The sequence below is a fragment of the Paroedura picta genome, chromosome 1, assembly GCF_049243985.1.
Source record: "Paroedura picta isolate Pp20150507F chromosome 1, Ppicta_v3.0, whole genome shotgun sequence".
Taxonomy (NCBI): Eukaryota; Metazoa; Chordata; class Lepidosauria; order Squamata; family Gekkonidae; genus Paroedura; species Paroedura picta.
In genome coordinates, this window is record NC_135369.1 from 25,245,273 (window position 1) to 25,270,027 (window position 24,755).

At 47.8% G+C, this 24,755-nt stretch overlaps 1 protein-coding gene across 4 annotated transcripts in view; it reads left to right on the forward strand.

The window, feature by feature from the left end:
* The window catches only part of SPTBN2 (spectrin beta, non-erythrocytic 2), a 106,024-nt gene that overhangs the window by 73,035 nt on the left and 8,234 nt on the right, over positions 1 to 24,755 (forward strand). For all 4 annotated transcript variants that reach the window (XM_077328907.1, XM_077328916.1, XM_077328925.1 and 1 more), the window contains 18 exons: positions 927 to 1,797; positions 3,170 to 3,307; positions 4,548 to 5,304; positions 6,174 to 6,376; positions 7,826 to 7,916; positions 8,915 to 9,061; positions 11,018 to 11,281; positions 12,842 to 13,066; positions 14,276 to 14,365; positions 15,924 to 16,196; positions 16,934 to 17,064; positions 18,015 to 18,219; positions 18,891 to 19,265; positions 20,077 to 20,321; positions 20,507 to 20,645; positions 21,090 to 21,174; positions 22,311 to 22,507; positions 23,735 to 23,883. In XM_077328907.1, coding sequence (XP_077185022.1) covers positions 927 to 1,797; positions 3,170 to 3,307; positions 4,548 to 5,304; positions 6,174 to 6,376; positions 7,826 to 7,916; positions 8,915 to 9,061; positions 11,018 to 11,281; positions 12,842 to 13,066; positions 14,276 to 14,365; positions 15,924 to 16,196; positions 16,934 to 17,064; positions 18,015 to 18,219; positions 18,891 to 19,265; positions 20,077 to 20,321; positions 20,507 to 20,645; positions 21,090 to 21,174; positions 22,311 to 22,507; positions 23,735 to 23,883 — 4,585 coding nt within the window. The remainder of the gene's footprint in view (positions 1 to 926; positions 1,798 to 3,169; positions 3,308 to 4,547; positions 5,305 to 6,173; positions 6,377 to 7,825; positions 7,917 to 8,914; positions 9,062 to 11,017; positions 11,282 to 12,841; positions 13,067 to 14,275; positions 14,366 to 15,923; positions 16,197 to 16,933; positions 17,065 to 18,014; positions 18,220 to 18,890; positions 19,266 to 20,076; positions 20,322 to 20,506; positions 20,646 to 21,089; positions 21,175 to 22,310; positions 22,508 to 23,734; positions 23,884 to 24,755) is intronic.

The window sequence follows — 24,755 nt, forward strand, 5'->3', positions numbered from 1 at the left end:
GCTGTGGGTGACTGTGGTCGGGTGTGCAAGGAAGAGAGGGGAGAATTAGACTAGTTTTTATCACCAGTTGTATAGAAGAAGAGTTGGTTCTTACATGCCGCTTTTCTCTACCTGAAGGAGTCTCAAAGCGGCTTCCATTCGCCTTCCCTTTCCTCTCCTCACAACAGACACCCTGTGGGGTGGGTGAGGCTGAGAGAGCCCTGATATCACTGCTCGGTCAGAACAGCTTTATCAGTGCCGTGGTGAGCCCAAGGTCACCCAGCTGGTTGCATGTGGGGGAGCGCAGAATCAAACCCGGCATGCCAGATTTGAAGTCCGCACTCCTAACCACTACACCAAACTGTAGTACACCAAACTATATATTTGTACCTGTTTTTATGTGGTTTCATCATTTCATTGTTAACTGCCATCAGTCGGCAGGGCCTGGGAGTGGCGGGCAATGCAATGCAGTGCAATACATCAATAAATGCACACAGGATAGAATTGCACAAATTTAATGAGCAACTAAGTTTCTAAGTATTTTTACTTTTAGAGGAGGTTGAAAGTCATACCATACTGTGGATTTAGAAGCTATAGTCTGGTGTGACGTTTGAATTGACATACCATAGTTATGGCTCAAGAAACTGCTTCACCTCATTGGTGCAAGTGAATTTACCAAGCTAAGATAGTGAGGGGAAGAAACCCAATGAACAGCTCTAAACCTTGATTTGCCTCTTGATTTGCTATCATTAGTGGGAACCAAAGTTTGGTCAGATGGCTTTAACTGAGCCCTTGGAGAGAATGCCGAGAGTAAAACAATCGACACCTTGTCTGTCTTCGTGTCACCATGCTCATGGGTCACAGCCCAGGATGCAGTTCCTATCCTGTGACTTTTTCAAAGGTTTGCTGGGAATGGGAGACCATAAGGCTGTTTTTGTTGCCTGCAGGGTACAAGGCCTGTGAGCCCCACGTAGTTCAAGATCGTGTGGTGACGCTCGAACAGTGCTATCGGGAGCTGGTGGAACTGGCGGCGCAACGGCGTGCCAAACTGGAGGAGTCGCGCCGTCTTTGGAAGTTCTTCTGGGACATGGGTGAGGAGGAGGCCTGGATCCGGGAGCAGAGCCAGATTCTTTCATCGGATGACTTCGGCAAGGACTTGACGAGTGTTCTCCGCCTCACCAGCAAGCACAATGCCTTTCACGACGAGATGAGTGGCCGTGCTGGCCCGTTGCAGCAGACGATCTCTGAAGGACGCCAACTGGTTGCTGAAGGCCATTTTGGAGCTGCAGAGGTAGCCGAGCGCATCCGGGAGATAGAAGAGCAGTGGGAGCAGCTGGAGGCACTGTCCGGCGAACGGGAGCGCCGCCTCCAACAAGCCTCCAACCTCTACCAGTTCCAGGCAGATGCCAATGACATGGAGGCCTGGCTACTGGATGCCCTCCGCCTGGTGTCCAGCTCAGAGGTAGGCCACGATGAATACTCAACCCAGAGCCTGGTGAAGAAGCACAAGGAGGTGGAGGAAGAAATTCACAACCATCGGCCAGCCCTGGACGCCCTGCATGAGCAGGCGCGAAGCCTACCGCCTGCCTTTGCCCATTCGCCTGAAGTGGATGGGCGTCTGCCTGCACTGGAGCAGCGCTACGAGGAGCTGGTCACGTTGGCTGAGCATCGGAAGCAAGCCCTGCAGGATGCCCTCAATCTCTACAAGATGTTCAGTGAAGCAGACGCTTGTGGGCTCTGGATTGGTGAAAGGGAGTACTGGATTGAAACAATGGATGTCCCAGAGAAGCTGGAAGACCTTGAAGTGGTTCAACAAAGGTGAGGGAGGAAGTAGGGAGCAGGGGGGCCTTCAAGTGAAGCATTTTTTTTCTCAGGGTATTGCCCACATTAAAGGGGGAGCGATACCATGAATTTAGTTTATATTTATTAGGTATGAACTGCCATTTTGGATGACATCAGTGGTCCCTCTAGTTCAGTCTTCTTTTTCTGAATATGCCAAAAACGGTGAACAAGGCAAATTGTAAAATAGAGATTATTAGGAAAGTAATAGCGAATAAGACAATATTGCCTTTTTATAAATCTTTGGCACAGTTGGCATTTCGAATGCTGTGCATGCTGTGTTGATTGCTCCATCTTAAAAAGGAGATCACGTTGCTGGGGAAAGGGGTAGCCCAAATGACCCCTACACATTTCACATTGTGTTTGGCATAATGAAGTTTTCATGCAGTTTTTTTGAAAATGTTGATAGAACTGGCTTGGTGCACCCATGAGAGGATGAGAGCACATTGCAAAAGAAATGGACCCTATTGAGAAGACCATGCTCTTGGTAGAGCTCAGTCAGACTCTGGTGGTGGAGAGCTTTAGAACAAGGCTCCACTGGATGAAATTTGAGTGGCGACTCTACGTGTATATGTGTGTACATGCTCATGGGACTGTCAGACACTCAGGCCAATTAGCACTTCAAAGGTTGATGCCTGTATCTTGAATTGGCCTAGAAACTCACCAGATGTTTTCCTTCACTAGTGACGATAGCTATCTAGAACACCCAGTCACCCTTCTGGGCTAGACAAACTGTAAGCACATATAATTGATTGGCAGGCAAAAGGAAATATTACTTCACACAGGGAGTGATAAAAATGTAGAATCTGCTGCCAGAGGACGTAGAGATGGCCACAGGAATAAACAGCTTTGAAAGGAGACTAGATAGATTCATGGAGGACAAGTCTATCAATGGCTACTAGCCATGGTGACTGAGGGGAACCTCCACATTCAGAGACACCTCTGAATCCCAGAGCCAGGAGGCAACATCAGGAGAAGTCCTCAGCTTCTATGTCCTGTTGCTGGCTATCCAGAGGAACTGGTTGGCCGCTAGGTGAGACAGGATCTTGGACTAGATGGACAATTGCTGTGATCCAGCAGACTCTTCTTATGGTTCTTAGTCATCTAATCCAGATTTATGAGAGTGGCTGTAGGGCATTCTGCTCAGAAAAAGTTAGCTACGATACTCTCTTTTCAAAAGGAAGCCATCTTTGTATTTCCTTCCTAACTACAAGGGAATATTGAATATCCACCATTTTAACCTCCCTAGTAGTGGCCCAATGAAGAGGCCTTTGCAGTGGGTGGGGTACATTTCTTCTACATTGCTGACAAAGCGTCCTTCTGACTTCTCGTTTGGTCCTTGCCATTTCAGGTTTGAGATGCTGGAGCCAGAGATGAATAACCTGGCCTCACGCATCACGGCAGTGAATGAGATTGCCAGCTGTCTTTTGGGCACTGACCATCGGAACAAGGACAGTATCCAAGGCACTCAGGAGCAGCTCAATACCAGGTAAGGAGCTGCAGGATGGTGGGGGGCTAGGGACAGGGTGAGGCAAGCAGCAACCTCTTTTTCTGAAGATCCCAAATGGAAGTTATTCCTAAGTATGCAGATTTTATAGGAATCCCCCTTTGTATAAAAACCTGGTTCACAGAATAAAATAAAATAATAAAACAGCAGAAAAAGTACCTTCACGAATAGCCATGGCACTGCAGCACAAGCTGGTGGCCATGGAGTGGGACCTGGAAGCCATCCAGGGCAAGGTGCAGGACCTCGGAGAGGAGACGACTAAGAGGGGATCTGATAGCCATCTATTCAAAAGGGTGCCATATAGAGGATGGAGCAGAGTTGTTCTCTCTTGCCCTGGAGGGACAGACCAGAATGAATGGGATGAAATTAATTCAAAAGAAATTCCATCTAAACATCTGGAATAAGATCCTGACAGTTAGAGAGGTTCTTCAGTGGAACAGGCTTCCTTGGTAGGTGGTGGGTTCTCCATCTTTGGAGATTTTTAAGCAGAGGCTGAATAGCCATCTGATGGAGAGGCTGAGCCTGTGAAGCCTTAAGGGAGTGGCAGGTTACAGTACATGGGCGATAGGGATATGAGTGTCCTGCATAGGGAAGGGGGTTAGACTAGATGAACCAGGAGGTCCCTTCCAACTCTATGATTCTAGCCATAAAACCAGCCATTGAGAATAAGCCAGTGAATAAAATGGCATAAAACAACGTCTCAAAGGGATATCCATAAAACAGTATTCAGAATAGAAGGAGATAAACAGCTAAAAAAAGATGGAACAAAGTTTGGGTTAAAAGCAGCTGATACCTAAAAGACACACTGATTAGTTCTGGGAGGACATTTGAATGGTGAGGGGTCATCACTGAAAAAGCCCTATGTATGCCATGGTTCCCATTTGCCTATTTATGGTGGGAGATTTCCAGGAAACTACTCACCTTGCCTGCAGATGCTCAGTTAATTGGCAGGTGGACGCTGGGGAGTGCACAATCATCCGGGGGAGAAAAAATAAAAAATTATCAACTACTTATTGGAAGTTCTAACCACAGAATTCTTGACAATTCCTAGACTTTCCAGGAAGTGACGGGTAGCTCTAGCAATCACTAGAAACTCTGTTGTCAGAACTTCCAGTGAGTTCTAATTTTTCTCCCAGGATGCCGCCCACTTACTCTCCCACCAGTTGCCAGGCACTACCCAGCAACACTAAGTGGTGGCTCTCACCTCTTTCTTGCTCGTTAGGTGGCAGCTGTTCCAAGCTCTGGCCAGCCGCAAGAAGGAAGCATTAACTTCAGCACTCAGCATCCAGAACTATTACCTGGAGTGCAATGAGACCAAGGCTTGGATGCGGGAGAAAACCAAGGTGATTGAGTCCACCCAGGGCTTGGGTAATGACCTGGCAGGTGTCATGGCACTGCAGCGCAAGCTGGCAGGCATGGAGCGGGACCTGGAAGCCATCCAGGGCAAGGTACGGGACCTGCGTGAAGAGGCATCCTGTCTGGCCGACCAGCATCCAGAACAGGCCACAGCCATTTTGGACCGCTTGTCGGAGGTTGATGAGACCTGGGATGAGCTGCGGGAGACCATGCGGCACCGCGAGGAGTCACTGGGAGAGGCAAGCAAGCTGCAGGCCTTCTTGCGCGACCTGGACGACTTTCAGGCATGGCTCTTGCGCACTCAGACAGCCATCGCCTCAGAAGACGTCCCAGCGACTCTACCAGAGGCAGAGCGCCGGTTGAGCCAGCACGAAACCATCCGCAATGAGGTGGATCACTACAAGGACGATTATCGACGTCTGCGTGACATTGGGGAGGAGGTGACGCAAGGCCACACGGATGCGCAGCACATGTTCCTGCAGCAGCGTCTTCAGGCCCTGGATACCGGCTGGAATGAGCTCAGCCAGATGTGGGAGAACCGGCACCAGCTGCTCTCACGAGCCTATGGTTTCCAAATCTTCTTGCGGGACACCAAGCAGGTGGAAGGGGTGCTCAGCAACCAGGTAAGGGAGGAGGATGCGCCAAACAAAACAAATGCTTTATGGGATATGAAAACCTAAGTGCTTCCCTCTCCGGAGGAGGGAGAGGAGAAGGAGAATGGTGCTAAGAACCTCAAGAGGATCTTACACTGCAGCTCCTGTCATTTGATTTAGGGCCTTGCTGGGGCTTGTAACCACAAACAGTAAACCCTGCATTTTTGACATGGGAGTGTTCATTCATTTAACGTAACTCCAACCATCTTTCCACAGTCTAGTCTTCCCAGAGACTCACAAAAACCATACAATCTAATTACGATAAATACCTCGTACAAATCCTTCAAAATACCAGGAAAACTGAAATTTACTGAAAGGTTGGATACACACTTTTCTTGGATGCTTTAGGATGCTTAGGGCTGATCCTGCGTTGAGCAGGGGGTTGGACCAGATGGCCTGTATGGCCCCTTCCAACTCTATGATTTTGTGATTCTATACTAAAAATATAACAGCAAATTAACAGAAAACTGCAAACCATTTCAACCACTGAACACTTTTCAGTCAAGGGGGTTTGAAAAGGTAATAAAAGGTCCCCAGGATATCATCTTGATAAATGGGCTGGCACCTAAAAGAATTGACAGGTTTCCCACTCATCTATTAATGTTTTAAAAACCTCTGTTCAGCTAAATGGCTTTCAAGATAGCTTACAAGAAACAGTATCAGCCAGTGAGGACTTCCTGGCATGAATAATATAAATCAGTCACGTGCTGGCCCTGTGTTCTATGGCTGTTATTGCTGGGAACGTATTAAGGCAGTCTCCTTTTTGAGTCCTTTTCATGCGTACGCTTTTCTTTTCTGGAGGGATTTTCTGTTGCCTTATCGGCATGGATTCTTTGCAGGAATATGTGCTGACTCACACAAGCATGCCAAGCTCTCTCCAAGCGGCCGAGGCTGCCATTAAAAAACACGAGGACTTCATGACCACCATGGAGGCCAACGGTGAGAGAATAAAGGGGCTGGTGGATGCGGGACGGAAGCTCATCATGGAGGACAGCCTTCACGCTGACAAGGTCCAAGAGAAAGTCAATTCCATCGACAGCAGGTGAGTGCTATCACTGGGCAGGAGAGACCCTGGTTTGTGGATAATAATGGGATCGCAGCCAGCTTCAGGCTCTCACTGGTACCTCCTTTCCTGCCCACCCATTGGCCTAAGTGATTTCCTCCTTCTGCCCATGTACCCTCCCACAAGCTCTTTGTCCAGAGCCACCAGGCAGGATTAGCCACTGCTGTTATTCCCAAAAACGCCATCACTCCACACCACCTATATATTATGCCCCAATGATGCTAGATGGGGGGGATGTGTGAGTGACCATGGGTGGTAGAGTGTCAAAAAGACAACAAAGGAAAGGGCACACAGGTGTTAGAGGGACACGCAGGCAGTGAGTCAGTGGCATTAAGCCCCACCAAAAGCCCTGGGCCCACATCAGGGTATGCTGACACCAGTCCTCAGTGGGATCTAGAAAATTAAAGCACACAGTGAGGCTGGAAAATAGGGCTCCAAAAAATTGCAAAGAAGAAGGGGGTGAGTCTGGTGAGTTGAAGAGGACCTAGCTACCCAGCAGGGCCATTCAAAGCCTTCTTGCTGCTTGCCTACTCACCTCTAGGACTGTCTTGGATCTCGTCTCTCAGTTTTTAAATTCAGTTTTTAAAAAAGGCCAGTCTCCAGCTTGAAAGAGCTATAAACACGGAGGCAGTGTTCTACCCAGTTGCTCAGCAAGAAAGAAATTTGCATCCTTATCCCAGAGTTGTGGACAATGAGTGCCAAGGCTCTGGGAGGACTGGCAAGTAAAGAAAGCAATAAGAGAAAGAGGCTACTATTGATGATACTAACATTATTAAAGGATAAAATAAAGTACAGGGTTCTTGGGACAGGTTTATTCTTTCGCTTAAAGTAAAGAAAAAGCAAGCAAGCTTCATTTTGTCCCCCATTGCATCAATAGCGGAATAATTTCAAACACGGCAGGAGACTTCTGTATTTTGCTTTTTCTGCTTCCTGATGCATTGTCCCCAGCTACCATTAGGCACCAAGTTCAAGCTAGAAGGCTGTTTGTCGCTTGACGTATCTGATGTTAACTCACTTAAATTGCAGGGGAACCTATTTGGAAGTGGCTTACAGCAGGGGTAGTCAACCTGTGGTCCTCCAGATGTTCATGGACTACAATTCCCATGAGCCCCTGCCAGCATTTGCTGGCAGGGGCTCATGGGGATTGTAGTCCATGAACATCTGGAGGACCACAGGTTGACTACCCCTGGCTTACAGTACACTCCTGTGCAGAGTCAACTCCAGTCCAAGCCTGCTGATTTAAGTGGGTTTAGGCTGCAATAATTCTGCAGGGAATCATTTTGTCGATATGCTACAACGTTTTATTTAGTGACCTGAGTTGGGGAGAACTTCAATCCTGGCCCACTCCTTTGCTCTTTTTTCCTACCCAGGAAGACTTCTGTTAAGCTTATTATGAATGCCTCGGTCTCCTCACTTTTCTTCTCACAGGCACAGGAAAAATCAGGAAGCAGCCCAAGACCTGCTTGCCAGACTCCGCGACAATCGAGAATTGCAGCACTTTCTGCAAGACTGCCAAGAGGTAGATGGGGCCGAGTCATGGGACAAAATTGGGTGGGACCTGCGGGGCTGAAAGCATTTCAGTGAGAATCAGAGAGGATAGGATGACCCTCTTTACCAAGCTGGGTAGTTCTTGGAGAAACAGCAAAGGATCTTGCCTAGAATTAGTACAGATCAGGTGTTATAAACTAGTTCAAGCACATCATAATGGGTTCAGCAGGCTTTCTCAACCAGGGCTTTGTGAAATCCTGGGGTTCCTTGATGGTCCCGGAAGGGTTTCCTGAATTGGGTGGGAGTTATTTTTAATATTTTTTTTCAATTTGTTAAAAAATTATTGGGGGGGATACGATTCTATATGCCCATGTCAACCCACCCCTCCCAAAATGGCCAGTGATGGGCCTGGGAAGGGGAGAGGCCCCGGGTGGGTGTGTACATAGCTATATTTCCAACCATGATGGCGCCACTTTTGGGGTTTCCCAAAAGTCTGAAGAATGTTTCAAGGGTTTCTTAACAGTTAAAAAAAAGTTGAGAAGGGCTGGGGTACAGTGTTGCGCCTGGGAGCCAAACCTGAGAGAATCCCCACTATTTCATGTAAGCTTACTGGGTGACCTTGGGGGCAGTCACACACTCCCAGCGTGAACTCCTTCACAGGGTTGTGGTGATGATAAAGGGGAGGAGAGGAGAATAACGTGAGCTGCTTTAGGTCCCCATTGGGGAGAAAGGTGAGGGATAGGGGAAATAAACAAGTTTCAAGACCAAGAAAACAACTGGGGCCCAGCAGCCTTCCCCCCCCCCCTCATGTAATAGCAGTGAACTTGGGAGTCAGCATGAGGGGAATGTGACTGATCATGTTCTCTCTCCTGTTTTTAGCTTTGCAAGGGATGCATTCTCCCAATTACGCCCATAGTTGTGAATCATTTAGGTGAACACCATGGATTCGGTGCCCCAGGGCTTTGGTGCCAGCACTCCTTTGAGATTCCCCCCACCCCCAATAATGCTCTCCTCTTATCTCTCCTCCAGCTCACCCTGTGGATCAATGAGAAGATGCTCTCTGCTCAGGACATGTCATACGATGAAGCCCGGAATCTCCACACCAAGTGGCAGAAACACCAGGCCTTCATGGCAGAGCTGGCATCTAACAAAGGCTGGTTGGAGAAGATCCAGAAGGTGGGGCTCACATCTGGAAGAGGGATTCCTGCCTTTCTGGCTTAAAACAGCAAAGGCTGCTTCAGAGCTTTTAAGCCTCCCTGCAGTTACTCCTGCTCAGCCAGGAACCTGGTTCATTCATGCCAGTTGTGGCTACCCAGAAAGGCTCTTTGCACATGTTAATATGAACTCTCTTTCACTTTCGAAACATAAAAACAAAGTAGTGCTTGGCGAATGTAACCTGCTTTGCAGATTGATAGCCCTCTCCATTCATCTGTGGTTCAAGGGGATAACAGCTTTAGCTGTGTGGATTCTTCCATGGGAAGCCAAAAGGCTCATGATGCATGAGCAGAGGAATTTTCTTCCTCATTATTGCTTGAAATAATAAGGGTTAAACTGAAAAGACAACACCTATAGAATGCCTTTTATAAAGAGCAACAAAATAACACAAATGAATATGCAAGTTTATGAGTTCTTTAGAATTCATCATACTGCAAGTTAAAAATAATAATAACCATTAAGAAAACAACTTGAAGTATACTGCGTGCTTTGCAACAGCAATGCTTACAAAATTCCTGGAAGGTATCTAAGAAAAGCCCTCTGGAATCAGGCCAGTGGCCCAGCTAGTCCAGCATCCTGTTTTCACAGGGGCCAGTCAGAAGCCTCTGGGAAGCTACAAGCAAGGAATGAAGGCAGCAGCTGCTCTTTACAGAGGTTGTGCTGAGTCTTCCTCCATTTGGGCTCATTGCAAAATGTGCTGAAGGAGTCTGTCTTTCATAACAGGAAACAGCACATTTACCCAGAACAGACATTAGGTTTCCTGGCCTGAATCCCTTTTTAAAAATGAGAAAGTCGTCACTGTAATGCAAATCCTCTGGTAGGTGGGCTGAGTTTAATTACAAGTTGCATATTCGTTGTTAGATGATCAGTAAGTGCACCAGATAAGGTCTTTAAGAATCTCTGCCATTCAGGTTTGATGGCTTTTGATCTTTCAATTAACCCCAGAACTTTAATCTCTTGTCAACTCTATGCTGTCTTTCCACCCTTTATTCCCAGGCAGAGATGGCTGCCATGTGGTTGCCAACAGGCCTTGAGAAAATTGCCCTGTCCCTTCCATGTCATGACAATTACTCCATGCCTGTTGCCAACTCCAGGTAGCAACACCTGAGAGCAGGAAGCAGTTTCACAAGCACCAATTCTAGGATTAAACCTTGGCTTGATTTGGTCTCCTTGTGCCTCCTTCCCAAGACACTGGGAATCCAGATCAGGTTTGCCTTTTATAGGGGGACACCTCCTTCAGTTGCATCCTTCCCCTTTCCCTTTTTATTGTAGGATATGAAGAAATGTCCATAGCTCAGTGACATAGAATCTGCTTTGTGTGCAGAAGGTCCTAGGTTCAGTCCCCCAGCATCTCCAATTAGAAGGATCAGGTAACAGGTAACAGGTGACATGATTCTAAGATCCAGGAATGATGCTGAGAATCCAAGTAGAAAGTTCTGACTGTGATAGACCAACTGGTCTGATCTAGTGTAAGTAGGATTGCCAGGTGTGGTTAGACCACCAGTGGGAGATGGAGAGTGGTACTTACTTGTGGGGAGGGGAGACAATTATCATTCCTACAAGATGACATCACTTACAGGATGACCTGAAAGCACCAACATCGTGCTGGGATGACACTCTAACACTCTGCTTTTGGGTGCTTGCTAGAATGTCCAGGTTGCACCTTGCTAGAATGTCCAGGGTGCTTGCTAGTGCTTCCAGGTTGCACCAGAAGTGGCATTATTGCATGGAGATGACAGTAGCTGCTGACTAATTTGGCTGGCCTGCTTTTGCCCATTGACCAGCTGAACATCAGTGGGCAGCCACCAAAATTGCCAGGAGTCTGCTTGCCTTAGGGTGGGCACCTGCGAAGCCTAAGTATAAGGCCTTTTCCTGTGCAGCCTATTCATTTCTCCCTCTTGCATCTCCCGTTGACAGGAAGGTCAGCAGCTGACAGCAGAGAAACCAGAGATGGAGCCTGTGGTGCGGGCCAAGCTGGATGACTTGCAGCAGCTCTGGGAAGAGCTGGAGGCCAGCACCCAAACCAAGGCCCAGTGCCTCTTTGATGCCAATCGTGCCGAACTCTTCACGCAGAGCTGCTCTGCTCTGGAAGCCTGGTTGAGTGGGTTGCAGACCCAGCTGCACTCAAACGACTATGGAAAGGATCTGACCAGCGTGAACATTTTGCTCAATAAACAGCAGGTGAGTCCCCATGTGCTGGTGGACGTCGCTGCATTCTGTGTTTTGCCCTGTGTCTAGCACATCTCTTAAAAGGAGAAGTAGAAGAGTTTGTTCTTATATACTGCGTTTCTCTACAAGGAGTCTCAAAGTGGCTTACAATTTCCTCTCCCCACAACAGACACCCCTTGAGGGAGGTGAGGCTGAGAGAGCCCTGCTATTACTGCTCGGTCAGAACAGCTTTATCAGTGCTGCGACTAGCCCAAGGTCTCCCAGCTGGCTGCATGTGGAGGAGGAGTGGGGAATCAAACCCAGGTTGCCAGATTAGAAATCAGTGCTCCTAACCACTACACAAAGATGGCTGTCACAACAAGAAGGGTTGAAATTACATTAGCAATGAAAATAGCTGGTATGGATCTGCTAAAATGGACCAGTACTAACATGCCTGGCAGATTTTCGATGCTTCCTCATATAATCTGCCTGCACTTGCAGTGGGATGCCAAAAGAGGGGCTGAGTAGTTCTCTGAGCAGCCCAGTCAATCACAGGAAAGAGGCAGGTCTCTATTGACTTTATTTTGTGGCAAACATTTTCCCAATTCCTCTTACCTGTATTGTGTGCGACACATGGTCTATGTTATGTGAAGTTCCCTATAGAGACATGTTGTGTGTTAGGGGAGCCAGACCCCAGGGGTCTTCTTCCTCTGCAGCTGGGGCCCCCACCCTTTTTGAACCTAAAGGCACCTGTGGAATTATGAACAGGGTGGTGGTACAGCAATACAATGGCTGCTGAAGAGGGTGAAGCCAAGCACAAAATGTCAGGGAGCAAGGTTATGTTCAACTCTCATAGGGCAGAAGCTCTGTTTAACAGGGCACTTTTTAATCTGCACAGCCAACCAGAAGCTCTGCTGGGCACAAGTCCCACCCTGTCCAGCCCACTATCTAGCAGTACTTGGAGGACACCAGGAAAAGAGGTTGGGCACCATGTTGGGGACCCCTGCTCTACAGCAAATTCATTCTGGGCAATGAGGTGTTTATGAACTGCCCTGCCCTCCGGTCTCTGATTGGTCCCCTCTGAAGACCGGGATCACAAATTTGTCCCCCAGGGCTGTAGGCCTCTTTCTAGTCTTATCTGCTGCCTTTAGGGGAAGAATTGAGTGTTGTCTCAACAAGTACATTCAGTAAGGAGTAACATGTTTTGTCTTTAATCTCCCCCCTTCCCCGCACCTTGCTGTGACCCCCCCCCCCCCAAATTCTCTTCAGTTACAATACTACAATAAGAAGAGGATGCATTTTGCTTCAGCCAAGCAATACTGCAAAGGAAGGTGTTCAGATAGGGAATGTGGAAAGGGTTAGGGTGGAAGCATTCCCTGACTTTTGGAAGAAGAATGTTACGCACCCTAATTCATACACAATTGCAGGGCTTTTCTTCTTGTTGGACTGCTACTGCTGTTGGGGTCAACGGAGGGGCGGAAACCATAAAACCTCACGGTTTCCCCAGGGGCAAATGATTGGATTATTGGATGCAGCTTGGAGAGCTGCAGGCCCCACTGTACTTCTACATTCCCTCTGTCTCTTTTGTCCTAGATGCTGGAGAATCAGATGGATGTTCGTGAGAAGGAGGTGGAAGGTCTCAAAGCTCAGGCGTTAGCCCTAAGCCAGGAGGACTCCAACACCGTGGAGGTGGATGGCAAACTCCAGGCAGTGGAGAACAGGTTTACGGAGCTGAGAGCACCACTGAGGGAGCGCTGTGAGAAGCTGCTGGCCTCGAAGGAAGAGCATCAGTTCAACCGGGACTTGGAGGATGAAATTGTGAGTGGCAGGAAGGGCTGGATACAGAGCAGGGCTGCAGGAACAAGAGAGAGAGGAGGCTATTTGCTGCAGCCAAGCTCATCCTTAATGTAGTCAAACTCTTCTTTGCCCAGAGGCCTGTTTCTAGTGCAGGGATAGGTCTGAGGGCCAAAAAAGGCAACATCTGCATTTGAACAGGCTGGCATGCAAGCCATCAAGCAAGCAGGGTGGGGTGAAGCTGGACATGCTGAAAGCAAGCCAGCCACACTGCCAGCATTTCAAGCGTCCACCTTGCACTTAGCTGGTTACTGGGCAGCTCTCATGAGCAAACGCCAAGCCTGTTGCTTGCTCCCATTCCTCTGGTCTCAGTAGTGCTGCCAGTGTCTCAGTTGCCTGGGCAGAGGTAGGGTTGCCAACTGGCCTAGAGAAACATGTCCTGGGGAAGTTTCCCATTTCCAAGCATTAAGGTTCAGTTAAGGGGCTAGGACCTTTTTAGGACCTTTTTCTCCACAGCCCAGGCTGGAGATCTGGCCCTGAGTACCAAGCAGAATGTTCTGCTGTGCCACTCTCGTCATGCCTGTGGGGAGTTGCCTCTGTCATTCTGGTGGGTGATCTTTTAAAAGCAATAGCATGAGCAGCGTGATACAGAAACATTAAGTGGGGATTAGTCACTCATGCACGTCTTCCAGAAATGAGCCTGTGACCGAGAAAAGCCTCAGCTCCAGATTCATGTAGAGACTGTCGTGCTCTTCACAGGGAGGCAATTGTGCAGTCTTATGCACTCAGAAAATACAGAGACTGCAGGAGTACCTACTCTGTTCTCATTTCTTGATGGATGTAGGCTGATGCTCGAAGATCATCCAGGGCTCATCAGTCTTTCATTTTGTGATTGCCCTTGAAAACTACCAGGGTGGAAGGTCAAGAGTTGGTCTCCATAGCTTTCATGCATGGTGGGGGCTGGAAGAAGATGGGGCATGTGAATTTCATTAATAGATCTTTTCCTTTCCCCTATAATTACAGCAGTGGATTAGGGCCCAGTCCCTTCCTAGAGAGGATGCTTCCTCTAGAACAGGGTAGACTTGCTTTACTTTTCCTACAGTGATTTTTCTGGTGGGGAACATTCTTTTTTTGGAAAAAAAAATGTGAATAGTGCAGAACTGAGATGCTAAAGGGCCCCCTGCAGAAAGACAGCTGGTATTTCTCAGCCGCCTTATTCTCTCCTCCCTGCAGTTGTGGGTGAAAGAAAGGATGCCCATGGCAGTTTCTACCGACCACGGCAAAGATCTTCCCACTGTTCAGCTGCTGATTAAGAAGAACCAGGTAGGACTTGCCAGGTGGGAACTGTAGGGGCTTGGGAAGGAGGAAAGGATGGATGGATAGCAGAGAGGTCTTGAAGTTGATTAGGTCCACAAGAAAACAACTTTGGGTAATCTGGCTGTTTAACAATACTGCAAGGAGACTGCAGACGTATCCTCGGCACTTTGCAAATAAGCTCTGGCAAGTTACTTGGGCACACAGAAGAGCCTCGTGTGGCTGGGGGAGGCTCCTGTTGCCAAGGCAAGATGCTGTCATCAGTGGGACAGATCAGTGGGATCCCACCCATAGTTGTTTGCTCACCTCTCTACCACAGTAATCTTTTGTGGCCTCGAAAGAAAGAAATCTCAAGAACCAGCTTGCAAAAGTTTGTTTGCCTGGTGACCTGGGGAGCATTTTTATGTATTATTGGTGATAAGGCAAGTAGCTACTTACAAGTCTAAATGAGCATTGTGCTTCTGCGAGACCGCTACATTCACTAGGCCTTCAGAGTTTTCTGCAGTTGCAGCTGTGGGAACGTACCTCTTGCGTCATTTTCAGAGCTGAAGAGCCTTTTGCACATAAACAGCGGTTCCTTTTCTCTCACTCCTAGTTTAGTAACACCCCCGTACCTGGCTAGCCTGATCTTGTCACATCTCAGAAGTTTAGGATCTTTCCTGGCCAGTATTTGGATGGGAGACCTTCAAGGAAGCCCAGGGTCATGATGCTGAGGCAGCCAATGGCAAACCACCTCTGAACGTCTCTCACCTTGAAAACCCTATGGGGGCACCACAAGTCAGCTGTGACTTGATGGCATTTTCCACCACCAGTTAATTACTCCTTATTTGCCATTGACAGGCAGATTTCCATACGTCAGCCACAGATGTACTGTTTCAGTTCTGAATATAAAATTTGCCCTCTATGGACCAATTTGTTTCCTTCCCTGCGCCTTTAGCTCCTGACTCATTTTCTCAGTGACTCAGAGTTCCTCTTTTACCAACTATACATAATCCTTCCTCGTTTATGGAGTGTTCATGAGATGTTTCACCTCGGCCTCACTCCTTTTTCCTTTTTCTCACTCCTTTTTCAGCCAAAGCAGTGTGTGTGTATGTGAGTGTGCACGTGTGCACACAAGTCTCTTTTTCACAAGCAATAACATTTAATTTGCCAGTGTGTATATAAAGATTGGAGCCTCTTGTGGTGCAGGGTGGTAAGGCAGCCGACATGCTGTCTGAAGCTCTGCCCATGAGGCTGGGAGTTCGATCCCAGCAGCCGGCTCAAGGTTGGCTCAGCCTTCCATCCTTCCGAGGTCGGTAAAATGAGTACCCAGCTTGCTGGAGGGTAAACGGTAACGACTGGGGAAGGCACTGGCAAACCACCCCGTATTGAGTCTGCCATGAAAACGCTGGAGGGCATCACCCCAAGGGTCAGACATGACTCGGTGCTTGCACAGGGGATACCTTTACCTTTATATAAAGATATATACTGAGAGATCTAGCAGCAAATTCTGGGAGTAATAGTAAGGATCTCTTCCCAATGCAAGAAGCACATTTATCCCTTTTGTTCCTCTTTCTGACACCTTCAGACCCTGCAGAAGGAGATCCAAGGTCACCAGCCACGTATAAATGACATTGTGGGGCGGTGCCAGAGGTTGGTGTGCAGCGGCCTGGAAGCAGAGCTGCAAGGCCGTGTGGAGGCATTGCAGGAAATGTGGCAGGAGCTGCAGAACCAGGTGGACCTTCGGCATGCACGCCTGGAACAAGCACAGATTGCCCAACAGTTCTACTTTGATGCTGCCGAGGCAGAGGCCTGGATGGGTGAACAGGAGCTACACATGATATCAGAGGATAAAGCAAAGGTAAGGTTGTCTGTCTGAGCCATACAGTTTTAAAAGTAAGAGATGCTGGGGTTTGCAGGTCACACACCCAGAGGGCCTTTCCTCCTCCTGATCCTTAGATACACAGAAGCTGATGGGACAAAGACCCTTTTCTTCCTTATTACTCATACATTTTAGCTCTGAGCACTGAAAACTTTAGGATGCTTTAGGATGCTTTGGGCTGATCCTGCGTTGAGCAGGGGGTTGGACTAGATGGCCTGTATGGCCCCTTCCAACTCTATGATTCTAAAACAGAACGGAAGAGAAAGGTGTGCTTCTTTCCTTCCCCAGCCCCTCTTGGAACCATCTTCAGCCATCACTTCTCTACAGGAAGGGATTACTTGCCTAGAAGCTGTTCTCTGCATTCAGAGACTTTCCTTGCAGTTACAGATCTGTTGGCAGAGCCTGTAATTCTACAACAACAATGATCAGAGCAAGGCACTTTGCGCATGCTCAGCTGAACTCTTCGTTGCCTGTATGGACCAAATCCTGATGTGGTTTAATCAATTCCGGGATTCAGCCCTGGCTCAGATTTGGCTGTTGCACCCACCAGCCTCCTGGAGATTGTGCTTCTGTTAACCCCTGCTTTCTAAACTGGGAGGGGGGGGAACCTCTTCTCCTACTGTGTCTCCCCTCTAAATAGGACATGTTTCGGTTAACCCCTGCTTTCTAAACAGAAGGGGGGGACCTCTTCTCTCACTGTGTCTCCCCTCCAATAGGACGAACTGATTGCCCAGGCCATGGTGAAGAAACATCTGGTGATGGAGCAGGCCTTGGAAGACTATGCCCAGACCATCCACCAACTCTCCATCCAGAGTCGTGACATGGTGAACAACGGGCACCCTGAAAGGTGAGGCAGCCCCTGCCTTTAGTTCTGCCTTGCTTCATATCACTGGGTGCAGTGCTGCCAGAGCCCTATAGTTATCTACCAATGGGGCTAACTCTGGTTGATGTCCAAGGGAGACACCTCATCCCTGCCTAAACCTAGTACATTTTTTATCCCCCCCTTTCTCCTAGGAGCTCAAGGTGGGGTATCTTGAGTCTCCTTCCCCATTTTATCTTCACCACAGCCCTGTGAGGTAGATTAGTCTGAGCCCACAGGCAACTTCCTGGTAGAAGGCCCCAGGTTCAGTCTCCATCTAAAAGATCTTGGTTGCGAAGTGCTGGGAAGAAGGACCTTTCCCTGCCTGAGACCCTGCAGAGCAACTGCCCAGTCATTTAGCCATGGCCTGTGAGTTCTGTGTCTCCCCTGAGCAGGACCTGGGGTCCGAAAGCCAAAGGTGCTCGTTGTTTTGGAACTTTTGGTCCTGTCGCACCTTTCAAGAGTCAAACCTCCCTTCATCAGAGAGAAACTGATGTCTTTGTTGAGATGAGGAGCAGTCAGGGAAAAGGCAAAGTAGGACGTTGTTGGAAGACAGCATGAGCACAGTGTAGAAGAGATCAGCCCAGCACACCAGTAGGAGTGATTACATAAAAGATGCCTATCCCTTTCCGAAAGAGCCTCTTGTGGCGCAGAGTGGTATGGCAGCAGACATGCAGTCTGAAAGCTCTGCCCATGAGGCTGGAGTTCAATCCCAGCAGCCGGCTCAAGGTTGACTCAGCCTTCCATCCTTCCGAGGTCGGTAAAATGAGTACCCAGCTTGCTGGGGGGTAAACGGTAATGACTGTGGAAGGGAATGGCAAACCACCCCGTATTGAGTCTGCCATGAAAACCCTGGAGGGCGTCACCCCAAGGGTCAGACATGACCCGGTACTTGCACAGGGGATACCTTTACCTTTACGTTTATCCCTTTCCGACAGTGAGCGGATCACCCTTCGGCAGGGCCAAGTGGACAAGCTGTACGCCAGCCTGAAGGACCTGACGGAGGAGCGCCGTGCCAAGCTTCAGGAACATCTCCGCTTGTGCCAGCTGAAGCGGGAGGTGGATGACCTGGAACAGTGGATCTCAGAGCGGGAGGTGGTGGCAGCCTCCCATGAGCTTGGGCAGGACTATGAGCACGTCACGGTGGGTCCCCCGGATCGTCTCCTGCATTGGGACTGGGGCACTGAGCTGAGCACTATTTGTTTGTTTGTTTGTTTGTTTGTTTATATATACTGCCCTCCCCTGCAGCTAAGGTGGTTTACAGTGAAATTCATGATACAATCCAAAGAACGTCATCATTAGAACATATAATAAGAACATGTTTCTAACAGTAAAGCTCATAACAACAGAATGTTTAATGTTTGACATATAATTATAACTTTCTGATTTTGCAGCTTGCGATTTTGTGTTTTTCAGCACTTGTTTTATTGGTTCTGGTTTTACTGGTTGTGGGAAGTGTCAGAGAATGCTGAAGGTCTTGCCCACTGGAAAGCTGACTTCCTTTCCACCTGCCTCTGAGACTTCAGCATCATCCAGATTAAGCAGATTTTCATATCAATAAGGGCTAGAATCTTGGCATTTGTATTTTTTTTCCAAATGAAATCTGAGGCTCTCAGGAAGCTGAATTGTTGTACCCTTTCTCCATTTTTTTTCCTGGGCCCTTGCACATACTCACTTGCACAAAACTGAGTTGTACCCTGTTTAGAGGCAACTAGACAGAGTAGACCTTTCCTTCATATGCCTTGGGCTGGGATTCTATGGTTTGTTCGTGCCCTGGTCTTTTTAACACTTAGCTTGTTCTGTTCTGTCCTCAGATGCTGCGGGACAAGTTCCGGGAATTCTCACGCGACACCAGCACCATTGGCCAGGAACGGGTGGACGGTGTCAACCAGCTAGCTGATGACATGATCTCCGCTGGCCACTCTGAAAATGCCACCATTGCTGAGTGGAAGGACAGCCTCAATGAGGCCTGGGCAGACCTCCTTGAACTCATTGACACCCGGAGCCAGATGCTGGCAGCTTCTTACGAGCTACACCGGTTCTACCATGATGCTCGTGAGACTCTAAGCCAGGTCCAGAACAAACAGAAGCAGCTTCCTGATGAGGTGGGGCGGGACCTGAACACTGCTGAGGCCATGCAGAGGATGCACAGCGCTTATGAACATGACATCCAGGCCCTCAGCGCTCAGGTATACCTTGGGATGTGGAGGAGAGTTTAGTCAGTGAGATCCAGAATGGGTACTTAGAGACTTAGGAATTGCAGTTAGCCATCAGGATTTACAAGGCCCTACCTTTCATAAGAGGCTCTTGTGGCACAGAGTGGTAAGGCAGCAGAAATGCTGTCTGAAGCTGCCTGTCCATGAGGCTGAGAGTTCAATCCCAGCATCCGGCTCAAGGTTGACTCAGCCTTCCATCCTTCCGAGGTCGGTAAAATGAGTACCCAGCTTGCTGGGGGGTAAACGGTAATGACTGGGGAAGGCAGTGGCAAACCACCCCGTATTGAGTCTGCCATGAAAACGCTGGAGGGCGTCACCCCAAGGGTCAGACATGACTCGGTGCTTGCACAGGGGTTACCTTTACCTTTACCTTTCATAAAGATTCCCTTGGTGGTCATCTAGACATAGCCATTAATCACCACAGGTGACCATGCAAACATCTTTTCACAAACTTGATTTATGATATGTATCAAAAACAAAATGAGTGTCAAAGTTCATGTAAAGACAATCTGTTCAATGCAGTATAAAAAAGGTACTATTCATTATTAGAAAACCCAATCATTCTCATTTAACCTTTTCTCTTTCATGTTTATAGCACTTTTGAAAATGAAATTTGTTTGTATCCTGCTTTTCTCCTCAATGAGGTCCAAAGCAGCTTCCCATATTGTTCTCTCTTCCCCTGTTTTTATCCTGGACAATGAAAAGCACACCTCTAAGCTGGAAGCTTCCAGAATGGCTCCTTACATTGAAAGGCCCTGACCCTTGTGGTTTCTTTGGCTGGCAGGTGAAGCAGGTGCAGGATGATGCGGCGCGGTTGCAGAAGGCCTACGCAGGTGAGAAAGCAGACGACATCCGAAGACACGAGCAATCCGTGAGTGAGGCTTGGGCCGACCTGCTCAGTAGCAGCAATGGCCGCCGGCAACTGCTTCTCGATACTGTCGACAAGTTCCGTTTCTTCCGCATGGTCCGTGACCTGTTGCTCTGGATGGATGGAGTCAATCTCCAGATAGATGCTCAGGAGAAGCCCAGGTGAGCAGGGCTTTGATAAACCGCTAATCCACGTCTTGGATGTTAGTCTTTTGGTTGGCTGGACTGGGCCCTCAGGTGCCTAGATCTCCCGAAGCATGTTTGGAGAAATGGCCTCCTCGTTTTCCCTGTCCTCTGCTTAAAAGGGACTCAGCTGCAACTTCCTGGTCTTGCTTTGCTTTTCATAGGGATGTGTCAGCTGCTGACTTGGTCATCAAGAACCACCAAGGAATCAAGGCTGAGGTTCAGGCCCGGACTGACAGCTTCAACGCTTGTATTTCCATGGGCGACGAGTTGCTAGCCAAAGGCCACTATGCCTCTGACAAGGTGGGGAGGCCTCTCCGAATTAATCGCCCTCTTACTCCTTTGCATGGGGAAACTGATTTAAAATTATGCACATTTATAGTTCAGTTTTTAGGCAAGTTATTCCCCCCTGCCCAGTAACAATAAAATAACAGATCGGCTTACAATGGAGAGGTAAGAGACCCTACCTCTTCCCAACTATTGTGCATCAGTATTACTGCATGGAGGGTGTGGGGGCAGAGCCCTGAGCTGCAAGGGAGGATGGTATATTGAGTGAGTGAATGAGCCAACCCACCTGCAACAGATAAACACTTAAAGTCTTCACTTTGTCATTTGAACTGTGCATAGATCTGTAAGGAGATGGGCTTTTCACTGTCGGGCTACTGTGTCCTTACTGCAAATGAGCTACTGTGACCAGGTTATTTTGTCATCTTCTCTCCCTACCACCCTTGGCCTTTTGTTGCTTAGATTACTGAGAAGTTGAACCAACTTCGGGACCGGCGCAAGGAGATCAACGACAAATGGCGGGAGAAAATGGACTGGTTACAAATAGGTAAGGTGGAAGCAGGGAAAGAGGCGTTGTTTGAGAGCAGTGCGGGAAAAAGGGCTGGGTTGGCTTTGGAATGGGTGATGGAAATCAGTGAGTACTCCGTAGACGGGCATGACTGAGAAACTATTATTTGGATTCCAAATTTCTCCCTCGAGCTTGAATTCTCATGCTTGGAAATTTCCCCCTTTTACCCTTGCAATAGCCCCTATGCAAAAAGTTAGGCAAAGAGACTGTGATTTGGCAAAATCTATTGTAGCTGAAGATGAAACTGAAATACTTTGGCCACCTCATGAGAAGGAAGGACTCCCTGGAGAAGAGCCTAATTCTGGGAGCGATTGAGGGAAAAAGAAGAAGGGGACGAGGTGGCTGGATGGAGTCACTGAAGCAGTCGGAATGGTAGAAGACAGGAAGGCCTGGAGGATCATTGTCCATGAGGTTGTGATGGGTCGGACACGACTTCACGCCTAACAACAACAATTGTAGCTGAGCAGGGATTTAAAATGATGTCCCTCCAGTCACAGCACTCTCTGTGGCATTTAAAGTACTGTTGCTAGGTGGAGTGTGACAAGCTACAGTCTCTGGAAGTCTCCATCTCTGCACTATGGGAGTAGTCATACAGGCCTGCCTGACAAGGCTTTTGTAACAGTTCCTGAGATAGTGCTTTGAACTCTCCCATTCTCTCCTCTCGGCTTATTCCATAACAGAGGGTCAAATCAGATGTGCCTGGGGGTTCTGTGTCCCAGGATCTCAGCAGTTTCTAAAACTGAATAGGTACATATGCAAGGGCTTGATTCAGATCACAATTGCAGCATTAGGGTAGAGAACATTTGCCCCTCCCCTCCTGCCTGCTGTTTTCGTGATCTGAAATGGTCATGGGATTTGGGGTTTGACTCTCGCCATGTGGATAGTGAGGCGTTGTGCCAGGGAGAACCACTAGGTGGTCTTGGGGTGTGAAACTGTACTACCCATGGAAGCCCACTAACTGCTGGACTGCAAGTCCCTTTTGCATGTTGCCTTGAAAACCCAAATAGTATAAAGACAGACTGTGTTTGAAATAAATACAGTAGACTCAAAACATTGGTCTTCCTCACTCCCTTCTCTTTCTTTCTCTCTCAAACATATCTATTTATATTCTACAGTCATGGAGGTGCTGATGTTTGGCCGGGATGCTAGCATGGCCGAGGCTTGGCTCGCCAGCCAGGAGCCGATTGTACGTTCAGCAGAGCTGGGCAGCAACGTGGATGAAGTGGAGAACCTCATCAAGCGCCACGAGGGCTTCCAGAAATCTGTTGCTGCCTGGGAGGAGCGCTTCCTCGCACTGGAGAAGCTAACCACGGTTAGTAGGCGAGGGGTGTGGCATGGGGCTGGGGAGAAAGTGGTGTTGGAACTGGGGAAGTGCCCAAGTTAGGCCCTTCCTGTTTCTCTCCCAAGGCACATAATTTATGTCTTCTGTTACAGTGCTTACTGATTTGTTAGAAAGTTTATCCCGTGGAATTAGGTTCTCAGCTGATCAACAGAAATTCAACTGTTGTTTGACTGATCCATAAAGTTGTTTTATTCCTTTTAAAAAAGTTATTTAAACTAATGGTCATCATTACATCTTGTGGTGATGCATTCTGCAATTCCATTTTCTGTATTGCTTGATGTATTATCGCCTGATGTTTTTGCAGTATATCTCGAGGCCTGTTTGCATAACTTATTATAGAGAGCCGGCTTGGTGTAGTGGTTAGGACCGCCAGCTTCTAATCTGGCGAGTCAGGTTTGGTTCCCTGTTCCTTCCCCACGTGCAGTTAGATGGGTGACCTTGGGCTTGTAACAGCACTGATAGAGCTGTTCTGACCAAGCAGTGATATTAGGGTTCTCTCAGCCTCACCTACTTTGCGGGGTGTCTGTTGTGGGGAAAGGAAAGAGAAGGTGATTGCAAGCCACTTTGAGACTCCTCCCAGCAAAGAAAAGCGGCATATAAGAACCAACTATTAGTTCTCCCAAGATAAAGATTGCATTGTTTTACAGAATTTAATCCACCTTGATTCCCAGTGAGAAAGGTGGGCTATAAATAAATAATTTTTAAAAATAAGGATGTTTATTAAACATGAACAAATCAACTAAAATTGGGTGACCGTGAATTCTGGTACTATGGAAGAGAGAAGTATCCACTCTAGCCATAATCTGAGTCTCCATAATAATTGTTCATAATTTTATTAGCTGTAGTTTTACTGGCTGTACTATATGCTCCCGATCATTCTCTTTGTCTGAACTCACTATTGCGGAAGGAGAAACAGAAGTTGGAATGCTGAGGTGGAAGAACAAACCGTTCCACCTCAGATTGCAGGAGGAGGATTGCATTTTGAATTTTAAAAAAAATAGCTATACAGCTAACACCAAAGGTCTGTAGCTGAAATCAACCCCCTGGATCCAGAACTGGTGCGGTCCACTCTACCACTCCACATTCACCCCATTCTCATGCATATGTGAGATAGCTCTCAGCAGTGTTTCATCCATCTTTTGGGCTGCAAGCTCATAAGTGAATACTTAACAATGGTGCTCATGTCTCCCCTTTCAGCTGGAAGAGAATGAGCGTCACGAGCGTGAGCAGGAGGAAGCAAGGAAAAGAAGGTCTGTGACGCCACCTCTGCCAGAACCTGTAGCCCCAGTGCCACAGAGCCAGCCCTTGGACAGACAGCATGCCCCAAGCGACAGCCACGACAACCGGTGAGCGCAAGGGTTTCAGTAAACTTAACCATGTACAGGCAGTACCAGTGGTAGGACCTGGGAGGGCTGTGGAGGAGACAGTACATTGGATTCCATTGGGAATAGAAGTGTCTGAAAATGACATGAAGGTCACGCTGTTTCAGAGTTGCAGCCAGGGAGTTAATTTTCTTAAACCCCAGAATGGTTATTCTAAATATACGTGGGAAGTTTGTGCATGGGGCTTTCATGCTCTGTTAACTAGAGCCCACCAGACAACAGACAGACATATGGGCTGACTCTAGAAATGAGGGATGACATTTCTGACAAAGCTGGAATAGGACAGGTGATCACAATCTGAAGGTTTAAAACCTTCTAAGCATCTAAAATTTGCCTGGTTGACTAGGGGTTATATAAGAACGATCCTAAAACTTATATAGTGAATTGATTAAAAGTTTTAAGAAAGTGTATGTCAGTGTATTTACTTGACAAATTAAAACTATTATGCTTCTATCCCACCCGGAATTTAAAATTCAGCAGCCCCCATAATTGGAGACGTAATACCTTCAAATCATGAAGTTAACATAAGGCTTGAGAATTTGCTTGATTAGGCTGCAGGGACATCAGTCCCCCCCATCAATCTCTCCCTTGTTAGGAAAGAAAGATAAAAGGAAACAGTGTACTTGTGTCTGAAGACTGTGAAAATGACATTTTTTTAAACAGGAGATAAAGGAAGGCTAGTGTCCCTAGTAGAAAGTGTCCTTAGTAGTAGAGTCCCTAGTAGAAAGATAAATCTAATTTTAACAGGAAAAATAAAGAGTTAAAGCAGGGTCAACCATGAAATGCAATGTACCTTTTCTATAGGGGGCCCCTAATTAGTTCATTTATGTATTTAC